An 18,481-nucleotide genomic window follows, 5' to 3' on the forward strand; every position below is an offset into this window, starting at 1 on the left:
AATGTTATCTACTTTTATTAATGGTGCATACCTAGAATCTCCATCCATTTGTAACTATTAAAAATACTATATGTGTAGAAATCTGTGGAAACCATTTGGCCTTGGTTTCCAGTTCTATTGCCTCCTTGCCACTTGATTTTCCTACATCCGCATGTTGGAAATTACATTAGAGCTTAATAATGGGGTGGAAAAGGATACAGATGTCATAAAATTGCTTCAGATCTTTGAATAGTACAGGCTACCTGTAGAACATGAAGAGCTTTTGTTATATGCAAGAAGTGTAGAAACTTTAGTCTTAATTGTGTATATTATGGTGGTATAATTTACAGATTGACGTAAGTATATTCTTTGGGGGCACAGCGTCAATAAAACTAGGAAATTATTTTACCAGCTCAGAATGTGGTAGGAGCTATCAGAACTTAGTGATCAAGTGAAGTTGTAGTTACTAATTTCTGATGCTCTTCCCCTGCAGAAGAGAGCTGTGGGAAGAGGACTCAGCCACAAGACATTTGGTCCTAGGTGTTGGTAATGCCACAATATAAGTGCTTCCTTTTCATTTTATTGTAGACCACATATTGATAAATAGAAGTTTTAAGTATTACATTTATATGTTTTCAAATTTGCAAGCAGACTCCCTAAATAAAATTTGATATCAATAAGTTTTTTACAGAAAAGATACAAACCAACAGAAATTTATATTTTATTATTTTTTTACAAGGGCAAACTTTGGAAAGATGGTGGGAGGTGGTCCTATTCTTTTCAGTTTTTGTTTTGTTTTGTTTTGTTTTGTTTTGAATCACATGGAATGTTTTCAAAAATAGGAAGAAATCTATCCATTAAAAGCTGACAGATCAATGAGGTACTTTGGGGCCAAACCAACGTGGGGAAAACTGATTTGTGATTGGTAAAAAAATTTGAACTGAGATTGATTGACAGGCTTTGGTTATACTGCAGCATTTTCAGTTGTTGTTTCTCATTTTTTAAGGCAAAGCAGAGAGCAGAGGTTCTTCAGTCCACGCAACGGTTCTTCTCTGAACAGCAACAGAACAAACAGATAGGAGGCAAAGCCCAGAAAGTGGACAGTGACTCAAGTAAACCTCCTGAAACCCTGACCGACCCTCCTGGTGTCTGTCAGGAAAAAGTAGAAGAAAAGCCACCCCCTGCACCCACCATAGCCACCAAACCTATTAGAACTGGACCAATCAAACCTCAGGCGATCAAAACCGAAGAAACAAAATCTTAAAGTCTGTGGGTTATTGCAGAGGGTAGGGGAAGGGAGAGGGGAAAGAGGGAGAATGAAGTTAGACAATGCCGTCAGCCAAAGGGGTAAAGTGGCCTCTGACATTATCCTGTCCAGAGCTTGGAGGTGCACAAGGGACATAGGAGCAATTTACACTGACACAGAGCTGCTGCACCAGTAAAATGAGGCTTTGCCAGCTTGCACCTACTGTATAACATGCACTCTGTTGACAGCCATGCATCTTCAGCCAGAATTTGTACATGAATACGTGCACACATTCCTTGAGTGCATATAATGTAGAACTAAAACCCTTATGGTTAGATGACACACCAGAAATAGGAGGGAAATAACACCGCAGAGGGATAACTCGGCCTGAACAATGTGATGGTCCCAGCTAAGACATCAGATGTGGTTTCCCTCATGTTCTTGGAATATGGTTATAGCATTTATGGGCTTGGTGGTGAAGAACAGAAGACAACTGGTGCTGGATAGAGGAGCCTTATTTTTTATTATGGCAGCTTGCTATTTTTGTAACATGGTGATTGAGTTGAACACAATCAAAGTACAGTAACTGATCTCCCCTTCTTCCTGGATGAGTGAGCAGATGATGAAATACTGATGTCACATCCTTGAACATATCCAAGTGGGCAGTGTTTGGCTACTGCTTCTGTTTGAAATGATGCTGTGTTTTGGTTGTGGCCCAAAGCTTTGAAGTGCTACTTGGCATCTCCTTTCTTCCATGAAGTTCTTAACCATTCAGACATGATGGAGTTGGTTAAATGCTACTTAGGTTGAGTCCTGCTTGCCTCTCTTCAGTCATCTTTGTATGAATCCAATGGTTGGTTTTTGTTTATTTTTTTAAACGGTTTTTAGCTGATGTTCATGAAGAGCAGTACCTAGAACTATGCCAATAAAGAAAGGAAATCCTATCTAAGAAGGTGCATTTCTGTACCAGAGCTGTGTCATAACCATCCTTTGGGCCCTCTGCTGGAAAAGTAGAATCAAGTCTCAAATAATGCCTTTTTAATTATATCCTCTAGCATTCTAGATGTAGGACAGTACTGTATCATACCTCTGTGAATGTAAAATATCTTGTACCTGCTCTATGATATGTAGTAGTGACCGTGCTTTATCAGATCTGTTTTTAATGACGTTATTCTAGAATGTTTTCTTTCCAGATGATGATTGAGAAATGTAATTAAAAAAAAAAATGGTGCCAGGTACCACAACAGTAACAGAACTTTGCTGTTTTCTGAGGTTTTGTTTTTTTACTTTTTTTTTTTTAATGGAGTGTGCTGGATGTCTCTATAATTTTGTTCAGATGACTGCAGAACTTGGAAAAGCTGTTGCTGCTATTGATGCATAACATACTGCTATTGGTCTTTTTATATAAATAAATAAATCTATATATATATACATATATATATATAATTTGAATTTTTGGAAACTTTAGCTGTGCTGTCAACTTTGGAAAAAGTATCCCAGTTGTACCGTGTTGGGTTGGCATTGTACAGAAATTAACAGCCATATTGGTCTAGAAACGTTAAACATAATTTTTTCCATTTGTACAGGGGTAACACACTGTATTAAATATGTAAGGTCTTATCTACATGGGTTTGATTACAGAAACTAATAAAGTATTCTCTAAATAATGAGTCTTGGAGCTTCCTATCAATTCCTAAAATCTGAAGTAAGAGTACATAATGCTCTAGGGGGAAAAAATACCACCCCAGAACTCGATTTCTGACTTTGAAGAACTATAAAGCTTACTCAGTCCAAATAAGACTGTCTTTTGAGGATAGTATTTATGGCCCCTGTTCTCAAGGTAGCCATGTTCATTTGAAAACAGTCTGTCAGGGAAGAGGAGAGTTGTCTTTCTTGGTGTTGTAAACCGCTGAATGTAGACAATAGAATCACCATTCTTCTGGCTAGAAATGGAAGGACCCAAAATAAATCTTAGTAAAGCTTGGGTAAGGCTCACTAATTTACTCCATGTTCCAACATAGAATTACTCCAAAGAATTATTGTCAAAAGCACACACATTTTCCTGGACAGAGAAATATCAAAGGAGAAGGATATTTTACCTGAACTAGAGTTTAAGCAAGAGATGAGGCTTTGATATAATTTAGTCAATTGAACAAGTACATATATGTGTCAGGTGCTGGGAATGAAGAAGACAGCTCTTACCTGAGTATAATACAGTGGTGGCTCGAAGTCTTGCAGGTTGCCATCACTGATACCTGACCTCTATTTCCTGGGACCATTTTCCTTCACTCTGTCTTCCCCCTGCCTAAATATGACCCTACTGCTTAACTTGATTGTATGATTAAAACCTAAAATTATTTGGGTAATACTAATTGATTTATTGACATGCTAGCTAATAAGTGGATTTATATGTAAATTTTGGTCTTAACTGGTTGCTGAGCAAAAAAAGCAAAGTCAACAATTTATTCATCTGAAATGAAAAGGGAGCTCCCAAATGCATCAGTATTCAGTGGAGAATTAAAGGAAGGAAGTTTCATTAATCAGGCTTGAGATTCCAGATGAGAAAGTCCTAGGTTCAAGGAAGATGTAGAGGGACAGAAAAAGGATGGATCAATGTATTCTTTCTCTTTTTTGCCAAGAGATGTGCTCAGTTGTGTCCAACCTCATGGGAACTGTAGCCTACTAGGATCCCCTGTCCAGGGGATTCTCAGGGCAAGAATACTGGAGTGAGTTGCCGTTTCCTACTCCAGGGGATTTTCACAGCCCAGGAATCAAAACCACTTTCCAAGTCTCCTGCATTGGCAAGCGTGTTCTTTATACCACTTAAACCACCTGGGAAGCCCTTGCCAATAGGGGGTGTTCAATTTCAAATCTCGGGGGGGAAAACAACTATTCATAGATACTACCGACTTTTCTTCCTCAGCAGCCCAGAATGACGTGGTTCAGGTGATGCTTTTTTTTTTTTTTTTTTTTTTAACCTTCCTGCCAAAGGTACATTGAGGTAAAATTAGGGAGAATAGAATGGCTAAGTAGGCCTCCCACACAAAGCAATCACTTTCTTAACCATAGGGAAAGGCACATGGGTACTCCTGTGTATTCCAGGAATATCCCAAAAAAGCACCCAAGGCAGAAGTCACAATCTTTTTATAACTTAGTCTTGGTAGTGTTGTTCAGTCAGTCAGTCATGTCCAACTCTGTGACCATATGCACCACAGCATGCTAGACTTCACTGTCCTTGGAGTTGCTCAAACTCCTATTCATTGAGTTGATGATGCCATCCAACCGTCTCATCCTCTTGTCTCCCACATCTGTCTTCAATCTTTGTCAGCTCAGGATCTTTCCCAGTGAGTTAGCTCTTCCCATCAGGTGGTGAAAGTTATTGGAGCGTCATCATCAATCCTTTCAATGAATATTCAGGACTGATCTCCTCTAGTATTGACTAGTTTGATGTCCTTGCTGTCCAAGGGACTCAAGCACCACAGTTAGAAAGCATCAATTCGGTGCTCAGCCTTCTTTATGGTCCAACTCAAGTCCATACAAGACTGCTGGAAAAACCATAGCTTTGACTATAGGATCTTTGTTGGCAAAGTGATGTCTCTGCTTTTTAATACACTATCTAGGTTTATCATAGCTTTGCTTCCAAGAAGCAAGCGTCTTTTAATTTCATGGCTGCAGTCACCATCTGCAGTGATTTTGTGAGCCCAGGAAAATAAAGTCTGCCACTGTTGCCATTTTTCCCCCATTTATTTGCCATGAAGTGATGGGACCAGATGCCATGACCTTCATTTTTTGAATGTTGAGTTTTAAGCCAGCTTTTTCACTCTTCCTCTTTCACCTTCATCCAGAGGGTCTTGAATTCCTCTTCACTTTCTGCCATTAGGATAGTATCTGCAATATTTTGGCCACCTGACGTGAAGAACTGATTAATTGGAAAAGACCCTAATGCTGGGAAAGATTAAAGGCAGTAGGAGAAGGGGACGATAGAGGATGAGATGGTTGGATGGCATCACCGACTGGATGGACATGAGTTTGAGCAAGTTCCAAGAGTTGGTGATGGACAGGGAAGACTGGTGTGCTGCAGTCCATGGGGTCGCAAAGAGAGCCATGACTGAACTGATCTGCATATCTGAGGTTGTTGATATTTCTCCCAGCAGTCTTGATTCCAGTTTGCACTTCAGCCAGCCAGACATTTTGCATGGTGACTTCCCCGGTGGCTCAGATGGTAAAGCGTCTGTCTACAATGCAGGAGACCTGGGTTCGATCCCTGGATGGGGAAGATCCGCTGGAGAAGGAAATGGCAATCCACTCCAGTACTATTGCCTGGGAAATTCCATGGACAGAGGAGCCTGGTAGGCTACAGTCCATGGGGTCGCAAAGAGTCGGACACGACTGAGCAACTTCACTTTCACTTTCTCTGCATTTAAGTTAAATAAGCAGGGTGACAATATACAGCCTTGAAGTACTCCTTTCCCAAATTTGAACCAGTCTGTTCCATGCTCAGTTCTAACTGTTGCTTCTTGACCTGCATACAATTTTCTCAGGAGGTAAGTAACGTGATCTGATATTCCCATCTCTTTAAGAACTTTCCAGTTTGTTGTGATTCACACAAAGGCTTTAGGGTAGTCAATGAAGCAGATGTTTTTCTGGAATTTTCTTGCTTTTTGTGTGATCCAACAGGTGTTGGCAATTTGATCTCTAGTTTCTCTGCCTTTTCTAAATCCAGCGTGAACATCTGGAAGGTCTCAGTTCACATACTGTTGAAGCCTAGCTTGGAGAATTTTGAGCATTACTTTGCTAGTGTGTGAGATGAGTGCGATTGTGGGGTAGTTTGAACATTCTTTCGCATTGCCTTTCTTTGGCACTGGAATGAAAACTGACCTCAGTCTTGTGGCCATTGCTGAGTTTTCCAAATTTGCTGGCATATTGAGTGAAGAACTTTAACAACATCATCTTTTAGAATTTGAAATAGCTCAGCTGGATTTTCATCACCTCTACTAGCTTTGGTCATAGTAATGTTTCCTAGGGCCTGCTTGCCTTCACACTCCAGGAAGTGTGTGTGTGGACTTCACACTCCACACGCTCTAGGTGAGTGATCACACCATCATGCTTATCCAGGTCATTAAGACCTTTTTTGTACAATTCTGTATATTCTTTCCATCTCTTCTTACTCTCTTCTGTTAGGTCCTTGCCATTTCTGTGATTTATTGCGCCCATCTTTGCAAGAAATGTTCCCTCGGTATCTAATTTTCTTGAAAAGCTCTGTAGTCTTTCCCATTCCATTGTTTTCCTCTATTTCTCTGCATTGTTCACTTGAGGCTTTCTTATTTCTCCTTACTATTCTTTGGAACTCTGCATTCCCCTTCTTTTTCACTTCTCAGCTATTTGCAAGGCTGAGAGATACCCTTGGTCTATGTTCCACACAACTAAGGGAGCCTAAGAGAAGTTTCAGTGCCCTTGTTGTAAAGTTAGTAATAATATTGATAGTTGTACATTTTTCTATTATGTTACAGAGAATACATATTCTCGTGTTCTATTTTGTGAGTGGGAAACTGTAGTCATTAAATTTATGAGGAATTTGTGAGGGTTTGTGAGAAAAAGCTTACATTCATGGTAGTACATGAGAGGCAGTATGCATATATGTTCATATTCATCCTGGGTTTTATATATATATACACACACATACACATATATACAAATATGTTTATATAGACATGCATTTAAATACTTAAGACCAAAACAGGGTTAAATTAGGGATTTTTACAAATATTTTCTCAATCCTCACAACTCCCCTGGAAGAGAGTATTGCTTCTTTATTGTAACTTGGTTTATAGTGTTAATTTCTGCAATACAGCGAAGTGATTCAATTATACACATATATATTCTTTTCCATTATGTTTTATCAGAGGATATTGAATATAGTTTCATATGCTATACAATAGGACTTCATTGTTTATCCATTCTTTATATTATACAGTGGTTTGTGTCTGCTAACCCCAAATTCCAGACCCCTCGATCTCCATCCTCCTCACCCTTGGCAACCACAGTCTGTTCCTTATGTCTGTGAGTCTGTTTTGTAGACGGGTTCATTCGTGTCATATCTGAGATTAGAGTGATATCATATGGTATTTATCTTTGTCTTTCTGACTTAGTGTGGCCATCTCTATGTCCATCCAGGTTGCTGCAAATGGCATTATTTCATTCTCTGTGGCTAAGTAGTATTCCATTGTGTGTGTGTGCGCGCCCATCTTTATCCGTCCCCTGTCGGTGGGCCTTTAGGTTGCTTCCATGTCTTGGATATTATGAATAGCGCTGCTATGAATATTACTCCCCTCTTTTACAGGTAGAAAAACCTAGCCTCATAAAAGCTAAAATTACTTGCTCAATATCATTTGGCTCAAAATTGAGAGTCATGAAATCAATCAACCCCTTTTATTTGAAAGCCAAAGCACCTACCACCTCAAAGTGCTGAGTCATCAGGAAGGAGGGGAAATCAATCATGATGCTGCTGGGAGGAGGGGAGGACATGAATTAGTTTTTTAAATGTCAATAGGTAACAGGTCGAGATGTAATGCTTGCTGGCCTCTGTGCTTCCTCACTGCACATGTGGCTGAAGTCCCTTCCCCTGTTCTGCATTCAAAACCTGTCTCCTCCCTGCAACATCTTTGGGGATTTCTCATCAAGGTCACAGGGAACACCTGTCAGCTGTTACCTTCAAAGGGCGTGAATCAATCGACTAACACAAGCTGCCGAGAAAGATTGACTACAAGAGGTTAAAAAGGTCCAGGAGGCAGTTGGCAGCAGTGAGCTGGTTTGGGCCTTTTCCTTCACAGAGGCAGTGGAGTAACTGATGTGTGGGAACAGAGTCTGTGCAGAATAAGGGTGTTTCTTTAAAGACCATGAGCTGATGTATGGAAGGGGTCATATCCTGAGCTGATCTGACATCAAAGGTGAGTCTGTTGGGCTTCCTCCTAAGAACAGACTTTTGCAGATGGAATGTCAGGCTGGTGAGTTCAGGCCTTTGCAACTCCTCTTCTGAGAACAGCCATGTCACCTCAAGAGTGTGACCGGGTGTCCAGGAATGGAGATTCACTTCTCATTCCTTTGGAAATGGCTTGGCACCGAGGCAGAACTGGAGAGTCGCCTGGCTCTGCAGTGGTGTCTTTGAAGCCAGACTGACCTCAGGTTCAGACTGTAGCTCTGTGCCCCGGGAAGGCTGCCTTACTTCTCTGTTGCTGTTTCCCCATCAATTGCTTCAGTAGGGATCACAATAACTTATATTGCAGTTACTGTGGTTATCAAATGAGGTACTGTAAAAGGATATCCCACAGTGTCTGACTTAAGAGCTCCCGCTGCTGCTGTTTCCCTTCTCAATATCAAGCCTCCAGTGCCTTTGAACAAGTAGCCTTGTCCACCCCATGTCCCTTTTTTTCTGGCTGTGCTAGGCCTTCGTTGCTGGGTGGGCTGCTCTCTAGCTGGGTGTGGGCTTCTCGTTGCAGCGGCTTCTCTTGTTGCGGAGCACCGCCTCTAGGGGTCGACTGCTTCAGTATTTGTGCACAAACTTCGTTGCACCGCAGTATGTGGAATGTTCCCAGATCAGGGATCAAACCCATGTCTCCTGCATTGGCAGGCAGATTCTTTGCCACTGAGTCACCAGAGAAGCCCCCTCTTCCTGTTCTTTAGAAGTGTTCCAGGAAGAGGGCTCTGTGTGCCTCAGTGATGCCAAACAGCCCTGTGAGGGAAAGGCTGTTGAGGGAGTGGTGCTCGCGACAGGGGAAGCAGCCAGGACAGGGCCCAGCTGTGCAACCCCGGGAAAGACAGTTTACCTCTCTGGGACTCTGTTTCCTCAGCTGTGCCCTGGGGGGGAGCCATAGCTGCCCTCGGTTTCCATATCACCAGACTGGGGTAATAATACCGGCTGTATCTAATTGTGGGGAGACCTGGCTCTTCCCCAGGGCAGGCATTGGAATGGGAAGACATCTGCCTCAGGATAGGGGTGGGGCAGGGAGTGGAAGAGGGGTGGGCTGTGGGAGAACCCACTGAGAAAACAGGCAGGGAGAGTCCTCTGCAAACCCTGCCATGCTGGACCCAGACTGAGCTATTTCGACCCCTGAAGCAGCTTTGCTGGTGCTTTCATTTTAGATTCTCAGGTGCTGGTGAATCTCAACCCTCTGAGTGCAAAGCCATGGCTGGGAAAGGCTCAACAGGCTACAGCATTAACCTCCCCTACAAAGACCTGGCCTCCGAGGTGATGAGGCGCAGGATCACCATGACCAGGAGGTACTCCTGGGATCTGTGGTGGGGGCTGGGATGGAACACACATGCCGATGCCCACCAAGGGCCAAGGACTGCCTCTAGATTCAGGTTTATGTAAAGGCACCCATCCATTGCAGCAGGGCAGACTTTATGGATGAGAAAACACTTTGTCACCATTGGTGGGAAGCAGACCTTTGTCACGTGGTCCTTCAGTAGACAATGATAAGGGTACTGGGATGGACTTCAGATCGGTGGCTCTTGACTGAGGGGTGAGGATCACTTTGACAACAACTTTGAAGTTTTGATGTGCCCTCCCAGTATAAAAATGTATGTTGCTGCAAGATTTGGGGACAGCTTGGATTCCCGGAAGCTCTTTCTCTCTCCCAAGTAGATGGTCAGCTCCCTGTAAGGCAAGAACTATTTGTCTCCTTCACCACTCTATGCCTGATGCTCAGGACTCGGCTAGCACACCTTCAGATAGGGGAGACCTCAGCAGGTTGTCTGGCCCGCAGAAGAGAGTTGGTCTGCCTTGAAGTAGCTAGCTGCCTGAGCTGCATGTTGGAATTCTCAAAAAGTCCACCATCTGATGTCTTCCCCGGATGGTATGGTCAGTGGATAAAATACAGGATGCCTAGTTAAATTTGAATTTTAGGTGAACAACAGAAGGAGTTTTTTTGGGCTAAGTTAATCTGTGTGATTTGTGATATACTTACAGTAAAAGAGGGGAACTCTCAGGTGACTCAGTGGTAAGAATCCTCCTGCCAATGGAGGAGACACAGATTCAATTCCTGGGTTAGAAAGATCCCCTGGAGGAGGAAATGGCAACCCACTCCAGTATTCTTGCCTGGGAAATCTCGTAGACAGAGGAGCCTGCTGGGCTATATAGTCCATGGGGTCACAAAGAGTTGGATTCAACTGAGCACACACATCAAATATAGTAAAAAATATTAGTTGTTTATCTGAAATTTACCTGGTCATCCTATGTTTTACTTTGCTAAATCTGGCAAGTCTACAATGTCCACAGTAGGCTGTTCTGTCTTCTCTCTGGTCCGAAATCCCCAGATCCAGTAGGATGCCCAAGACATCTCATATATAAAGATTTATAACAAAAACATTACGACTCCAATTTCTATGAAAACTGAGCTCTTTTGAAATTGATGTTTGACTTGACTTGATGCTGTACCTTCACTGTGTGTCAGGAGACTATCCCGATGGGAGATAAAAAGCTGGAGGAAGTCCAGCTCTATTGCCCTGCTTCACGCACTGGCAGCACATGCTAACAAGTTGCAGTTTGTCTGGGTGGTTTCTGTGATTTTAAAGTTATAGCATCTAGTCTCAACGAATGTAACCCTCAGTAGAGACAAGTGGCCTAACATAAATTTCTGCCAAGAAACGTGGGTTGAAATAATTCTAATAATTCAAACCTGAGTAAACAACAATCAGCAGAGCTGACACTTTTGAGTTCTATGGATATAGTATGAGCTTTAAAATGATGATTTTATAAAACCTGAAAAATTTGGCCAAAAATAAAAAATTTGAAATAGGGACCTCCATCCAGTTTGTTCACAGTGCTTCTTGACTTCAGTGTTTATTGGAATGTAAGATTTTAGTGAATTGATTTTAAAAATCATGTGCAATTTCTTAGTTATCATAGATATGGAAGTGTTAAGGGCTTCCCAGGAGACTCAGTGGTAAAGAATCCACCTGCCAAGCAGGAGATGCAGGTTCAATCTCTGGGTTGGGAAGATCCCCTGAAGAAGGAAATGGCAACCCACTCTAGTATCCTTGCTTGGGAAATCCCACGGACAGAGGAGCCTGGTGGGCTATGGTCCCTGGGGTCACAAAGAGTCAGACACAACTTAGCAATACGCCCTATCATGGAGGTGTTACATTTTACTGATGGGGTTACATGGCAAATCAGACGTGACTAATTAGACCATGAGAGTGGGCATTGTCTCCAGGGGGTTGTGGTCACTACGCTTTAACATCCACTCACGAAGAAAGAGGTTTCACAGTTCTGCAGCCTCTCCTGGCTTCCTTCCCTGTTACCCCCTCCCCCATTACCCCACACCCCCCTCAGCAACATTAGGGATCAGCTCTGACTGGGAGATGCAGCACTGAGCTTGTGGTCAAGAGAGATCTGAGTTTGGATTCCAGTCCTTTCTTTTACTGGCCACATGACCTGGGTGAATCACCTGTCTCAGCGTCCTCAACAAAAAAAGCTAGTAGGGGTGAGCTGCCACTGAGAATCTGAATGTAGTTAGTTTCTAGTTAATTTCCAAGTCCTAGACCATAGCAGGTACTCCCGGAAATGTTAAATCTGAATCTTGAATCACTTGACTGGCTAGTCCTAAACCCCTATTCAGGGTTTGCCCAGCCCTGAGTAGAATGGATTTGTATGGTACATTCCAGCAAAAGGGGAGGAGAACCCAGCAGACTGGGTGTGGGGCAGGGAAGGGGTATATACAAGGTGGGATGGGATCTAGGCAGAAAGAAGAGCTGAAGTGAGCTAGGCTGAACTGGCCAGAGAATGCAAGTGGAAGTCATTCAGTCATGTCCGACTCTTTGAGACCTCATGGACTGTAGCCTGCCAGGCTCCTCCGTCCATGGAATTCTCCAGGAGTTGGTTGACATTTCCTCCTCCAGGGGATCTTCCCAACCCAGGGACCGAACTCAGGTGGCCAGATGCAAATAAAATCTTGAGAGAGAGAGCCTACTACCCTAGAGAAACTACAGAGAGCTGGCTGGTAGGGGTGAACCCCAGCTACGTTGGTTCCGTGGGACCAGAGGAGATGGTTCAATTCTCTCTGAGAAGAAATGACACGCAAAGTGTAAATAGAGAGTATGTCATTTTAGGTAAGGCAAGATGTCATCTAAAATGCTGAATGTTCTCTTTAAGGGCTGAGATCTGGGTGTTCTTTTTTCCTTCATTTTAAAAATCCCGGTTTTATGTAAATGACATTCGGTGTGCCTTTCCTCCCAGAGAAGAAAGATTTACCAAGCAAAGTGATGACGCTGGGGAAATACCTTCAGATGCGGAATCCAGACAAGCCCTTCCGAGTGCAGCTAGCCCCAAAGTACCCCCAGCCCCACCTCCCTCTCCAGCTGAAGACTTCCTAAGCACCTAAAACATCGGTCATTTTGAACTGCACTTTGACAGAAAACAGCTTCTGCGAAATCATTGGGGTTGGCTTTGAAGAATGTCTTGGCAAATCTTGATTCTTTCCTAGTTTTCTTCAACCACCACTGAACACTGTTTACCCTTCCTCGTGCGCTTTATCTTTGGTCTCAAGCCAAGTCTCTGATGTTCATATTCACTAGTCAATTTTTGTTGTGCTAGAGAACAGTTATGGTAGTCAGTTGTGTTTGAATTTTTTAAAAAGCGATATCAGGTCTCCAATGTTTGTTAATAAATTTGGATGAGTGAAAAGTCCAGGCCTCTGTGAATTTAAAGATCTGAGTTCCAGAGAACTCTGAGGGGTTTGGGTTTTCAAAGCTCAGCCTGGGGCACAATAGTTTTATGTTCTTTTGTAGCTGTGTCCTGTCTTCTGGGCTGGGACTGGACTATATTTCATATTTATGGACAACATTTTCTAAATTTGCTTCTCAGAGGTTTAAGTGAACTTCAAACTCTAACAGAAGACACTTACCTGGAAAAGCAGCCAAGTGCAAAGTGACCTTGTTAGGGAGGAGAAGAATACTGCTCAGATCCCATGCTCAAGACACCCCAAATCACCTCTAAGGACTCCCAAGGGCTCTTGTGAAGAGTCTGAAAGCATCAAAGAGGTGATCATCCAAGTCCACATCTGAGAAATGTCCTCAGGTGCTGTTGGGGAGGAGGAAATTTCCTCCTCTATCCCTCTTGAGTTTTGGTGACTGGATTAATAATAAAATTGATGCCAGACAGATGAACAGGAAAAAGAAAAACAAATTTTGATTCATGTGCATGAAGGTGTCATGGAAATGGGACCAAAGCAGGAAGTTTTATAGTTTTTAGACCAAGAAACAATACATTTGTGAGGAGTGGACAGGACAAATAAATTTAGGCTTTGGGTGCTCAATTAAAGAATCTAAACAGAGTTTGGGCTCCGAGTAGTAAATTTAAAAAAAAAAAAAACACCAAGATTTGTTTATATAGGCTCCTCAGCTTGAATTCTGTCTCTGACCATAAGGATGTCCTTTTATACGAGAGGTTTATTTCCTGCTTTTAGGGTCAGACAGAAAGGAGGGTCAGAGTATTCCTCTTGCACTGGCCCCTTAGATAACTTTAATTCGAGATAATCCATATGCTATTGAGGCACATTTTGGGGGAAACTGCCCTGGGTCCCAACAAGGCCATCTTTTATTGCATTTACTTCTTTATAGAGCCCCTGTGGGTGTTCTGTCTCCAAGTCCACCCTTGTAAGTGTGCCCATGTCCCCCTCCCCACCTAGTCAGAGGGCTCTGCTATTGACGTGGAAGTCAGCTTCCTCCCCTTGTGTCTGCTGCTGCTGCAGCAGCATGGGGTTGGGGGAGCGTGCCTGGAGCACTCGTCCTTGCCAGCTGGGGACTCAACACACATCACCTCATCCTCAGTAAACATGAGAGAACACACGTAGACACTCCAATAGGGTAGCCTCTAGCCACACGTGGCCACTTAAACATAAATTCATCAAAATTACATAAAATAAAAAATTCAGTTCCTTGCACTAGTCATATTTTAGGCGTTCAATAGCTTCATGTGACTGGTGGCTACCATATTGGGTGTTAAGATAGCATGACTATCATTACAGAAATTTCTATTAGCTCTGGAACAAGGATTAAGTGACTTGCCTAAGGTCACACAGCCAGTTAAGAGTAGAATCAGGGAGGGGAAAGGGTGGGAAGGGATACCCTTTGTGGTAGCTTTATTTCCAGTTTATTCTGAGCAAGTTCCAGGATATTTTTTTCTGTTTATTTCTTTGTTCAAAAAATATCAAGTACCTACTATGTGAGCTGATCCCTGCTCTCAGTTCAGTCCAGTCACTCAGTCGTGTCCAACTCTTTGTAGCCCCATGAATTGCAGCACGCCAGGCCTCCCATCACCATCTCCCGGAGTTCACTCAGACTCACGTCCATCGGATCGATGATGCCATCCAGCCATCCCATCCTCTGTCATCCCCTTCTCCTCCTGCCCCCAATCCTCCCAGCATCAGAGTATTTTCCAATGAGTCAACTCTTTGCATCAGGTGGCCAAAGTACTGGAGTTTCACCTTTAGCATCATTCCTTCCAAAGAACACCCAGGACTGATCTCCTTTAGAATGCACTGGTTGGATCTCCTTGCAGTCCAAGGGACTCTCAAGAGTCTTCTCCAACACCACAGTTCAAAAGCATCAATTCTTTAGCACTCAGCCTTCTTCACAGTCCAACTCTCACATCCATGCATGACCACTGGAAAAACCATAGCCTTGACTAGATGGACCTTTGTTGGCAAAGTAATGTCTCTGCTTTTGAATATGCTACCTAGGTTGGTCATAACTTTCCTTCCAAGGAGTAAGCATCTTTTAATTTCATGGCTGCAATCACCATCTGCAGTGATTTTGGAGCCCCCAAAAATAAAGTCTGGCACTGTTTCCCCATCTATTTTCCATGAAGTGGATGCCATGATCTTCGTTTTCTGAATGTTGAGCTTTAAGCCAACTTTTCCACTCTCCTCTTTCACTTTCATCAAGAGGCTCTTTAGTTCTTCTTCACTTTCTGCCATAAAGGTAGTGTCATCTGCATATCTGAGGTTATTGATATTTCTCCTGGAAATCTTGATTCCAGCTTGTGCTTCTTCCAGCCCAGCGTTTCTCATGATGTACTCTGCATAGAAGTTACACAAGCAGGGTGACAATATACAGCCTTGACAGACTCCTTTTCCTATTTGGAACCAGTCTGTTGTTCCATGTGCAGTTCTAACTGTTGCTTCCTGACCTGCATATAGGTTTCTCCAGAGGCAGTTCAGGTGGTCTGGTATTCCCATCTCTGTCAGAATTTTCCACAGTTTATTGTGATCCACACAGTCAAAGGCTTTGGCATAGTCAATAAAGCAGAAATAGATGTTTTTCTGGAACTCTCTTGCTTTTTCCATGATCCAGCAGATGTTGGCAATTTGATCTCTGGTTCCTCTGCCTTTTCTAAAACCAGCTTGAACATCTGGAAGTTCACGGTTCATGTATTGCTGAAGCCTGGCTTGGAGAATTTTGAGCATTACTTTACTAGCATGTGAGATGAGTGCAATTGTGCGGTAGTTTGAGCATTCTCCCTCTAGAGACATATTATTGAACAAAATAATACCTGCCTCCATGGAATTTATGTTCCAGTTGGAGAAGACAGAAAAAAGTATTTAAAAATAAATGGAATTATATGTTAGGAGATGATAAATATAATAGAAGAGACATTTAAAAATAATAAGGGCAATTACTACTGGGCATATACTCTGAGACACTCATAATTCAAAAAGATGCATGTATCCCGGTGTTGATTGCAGGACTATTTACAATCACCAGAACCTGGAAGCATTTTCGATGTTCACTGATGGATGAATGGATAACAAAGTTGTGGTACATATACTCAATGGAATGTTCCTCAGCCATAAAAAGGAAAAAATTTGAGTCGGTTCTAATGAGGTGGATGAACCAGAGCCTGTTATATAGAGTGAAGTAAGTCAGCAAGAGAAAAGCAAACATCATATATTAAAGCATATATATGGAATCTAAAAAAATAGTACTGATGAACCTTTTTGCAGGGTAGGAATAGACATGCAGACGTAGAAAACAGACTTGTGGACACAGTGGAGGAAGGAGAGGGTGGGATGAATTGAGAGAGTAGGATTGAAACATAAACACTACCATGTGTAAAACAGATAGCTAGTGGGAAGCTGCTGTATAACACAGGAAGCTAAACCCAGTTCCCTGGGACAGCCTAGAGGGGTGGGATGGGGTGGGGATGGAAGGAAGGCTCCTGGATATATGTATGCCTATGGCTGATTCACATTGTTGTATGGCAGAAACCAACACAACATTGTAAAGCAATATTTCTCCAATTATAGATTTAAAAATAATAAGAGTAATAATAGAAGTGGCAGGGGAATCACCAGGTGAGTTGCAATTTTAAATATGGTGGTTTGAGTGTGTGTTAATCACTCAGTCATGTCCTACTCTTTGTGATTCCATGCACTGTAGCCCACTAGGCTCCTCTGTCCATGGAATTTCCAGGCAAGAATACTGGAGTGAGTTGCTATTCCCTTTCCCTGGGGATCTTCCCAACCCAGGGTTCAAACCTGGGTCTCCTGCATTGCAGGTAGATACTTCAAATTTATATCCTCAGCCCAGACTGCTCCTTTTCATAGAGGTGGCATTTAAAACCATGATGCTGGGTAAGATCACCAGAGGAATGAGTAGATAAACCCTAAAGAAAGCCCTGGGGAGGTTGTGACTTTATGATGGTCAATTTCATGTAACTTGACTGGACCAGGGGGTGGCCAGATTAAACCTTTCCGAGTATGTTTGTGAGTGGGTGTTTCTGGATGAGATTAGCATTTGAATTGGTGGATTCACTAAAGTAAATCTCTTTTCCCAGGGAGGGTGAGCATCATACAATCCATTTAGGGCCTGAAAAGGACAAAAAGGTGGAGGAAGGAGGAATTCACCGGTTTTGCTCCCTGCTGGCCTCCCATCAGTCTTCTGCTCTGGGACTTATCCCATTAGTTCCCCTAATTTCCAGGTTTTTGAAAGTGAAAGTGAAGTCGCTCAGTCGTGTCCGACTCTTTGCGACCTCATGGACTGTAGCCCACCAGGCTCCTCCCTCCATGGGATTCTCCAGGCAAGAATACTGGAGTGGGTTGCCATTTCCTTCTCCAGGGGATCTTCCTGACCCAGGGATCGAACCCGGGTCTCCCACATTCCAGGCAGACGCTTTAGCCTCTGAGCCACCAGGGAAGCCCTTGGACTGAATTACACCACCAACTTTCCTGGGCAGACCAGGGGACTTCTCTACAATTGCATGAGCCAGTTCCTCATAATAAATCTCTTTTTTTATATATTTATGAGTGAGTGAGTGAGTGAAGTCGCTCAGTCATGTCCGACTCTTTGCGACCCCATGGACTGTAGCCCACCAGACTCCTCTGTCCATGGGATTCTGCAGGCAAGAATACTGGAGTGGGTTGCTATTTCCTTCTCCAGGGGATCTTCCCAACCTAGAGATCTAACCTAGGTCTCCCACATTGCAGGCAGATGCTTTGACCTCTGAGCCACCAGGAAAGACCTGGCATTACATTTATACTTATATATCTCCTATTGGTTGTATGTCTTTGGAGAACCCTGACTAATACAGACTAAAAAGAGGAACCAGCAAAACAAGCAAAACCCCAGAAGGAACAGTCCACAGCGGAGGAGTATCTAACGCCCTGGAAGCTAAGCCAAGAGTTTCCTTCTCCTTTCTGTTTCTCCTTTCTTCACTCTCCTCTTCCATCCCAAAGCTGGAAGCAGTAGCTGGTGGAAGGAAAGAAACGTGGGCAGGGCTGTGCTAGCAGGGTTTGCCTCACCTGTGTGTGTGCTGTGACCACTTACTCACCACCCAAAGGTGTCTCCTCACCTTCCACTTTTTATTCAACACCTGGCAGCTAAAGCGGCTTAGAAGTGAATGGGTTCATGCACTGACTTCTGGATTTTCTAGTCTTCAAGAGTTTGCTACCAGTGGAGTAGAGTGGTAATACACAGTTGATATGGGTTCAATTGTCTTTCCCATCTATTCATATGTTAAAGTCTTAGCCCCCAGTACCTCATATTGTGATGTCTGTGAAGACAGACCTTTAAAGAGAGAATTAAATTTAGGTAAAGAGGTCATTGAATTCCTTAGGTCTGCTCACCTGATGTCTTGGCTTTTGAAAGTTATACCCATGACAGCAAATAAAAACCAAAATACAGCTAGGGTGAAGGAGGGTAAGTTGGAGAAAAGATGGAAAGATTGTTTGAGAAGGACCAAAAGCAAAAGGAGATGGT

The 18,481-nt window shown here is 43.0% G+C and overlaps 1 protein-coding gene and 1 long non-coding RNA gene across 24 annotated transcripts in view; both read left to right on the forward strand.

Annotated features, from left to right (window-relative positions):
- Positions 1 to 2,895, forward strand: part of PRRC2C (proline rich coiled-coil 2C) — a 95,169-nt gene extending 92,274 nt beyond the window's left edge. For 17 of the 23 annotated variants that reach the window (XM_027975598.3, XM_027975607.3, XM_027975602.3 and 14 more), the window contains one exon: positions 986 to 2,895. In XM_027975598.3, the coding sequence (XP_027831399.1) occupies positions 986 to 1,243 (258 nt within the window). In that variant the 3' untranslated portion in view covers positions 1,244 to 2,895. Of the gene's footprint in view, positions 1 to 472; positions 526 to 985 lie in introns of all 23 variants that reach the window. The other 6 variants (XM_027975606.3, XM_027975609.3, XM_060396086.1 and 3 more) reach the window with 1 other exon arrangement.
- Positions 2,896 to 5,526: 2,631 nt separating this feature from the next.
- On the forward strand, positions 5,527 to 12,908 carry LOC132657466 (uncharacterized). The gene is made up of 2 exons (XR_009595689.1): positions 5,527 to 5,769; positions 8,056 to 12,908. It is a non-coding gene; the product is annotated as an uncharacterized LOC132657466 (long non-coding RNA).
- Positions 12,909 to 18,481: the final 5,573 nt, after the last annotated feature.

Source organism: Ovis aries, chromosome 12 (assembly GCF_016772045.2).
Source record: "Ovis aries strain OAR_USU_Benz2616 breed Rambouillet chromosome 12, ARS-UI_Ramb_v3.0, whole genome shotgun sequence".
In the NCBI taxonomy this organism is placed as follows: domain Eukaryota; kingdom Metazoa; phylum Chordata; class Mammalia; order Artiodactyla; family Bovidae; genus Ovis; species Ovis aries.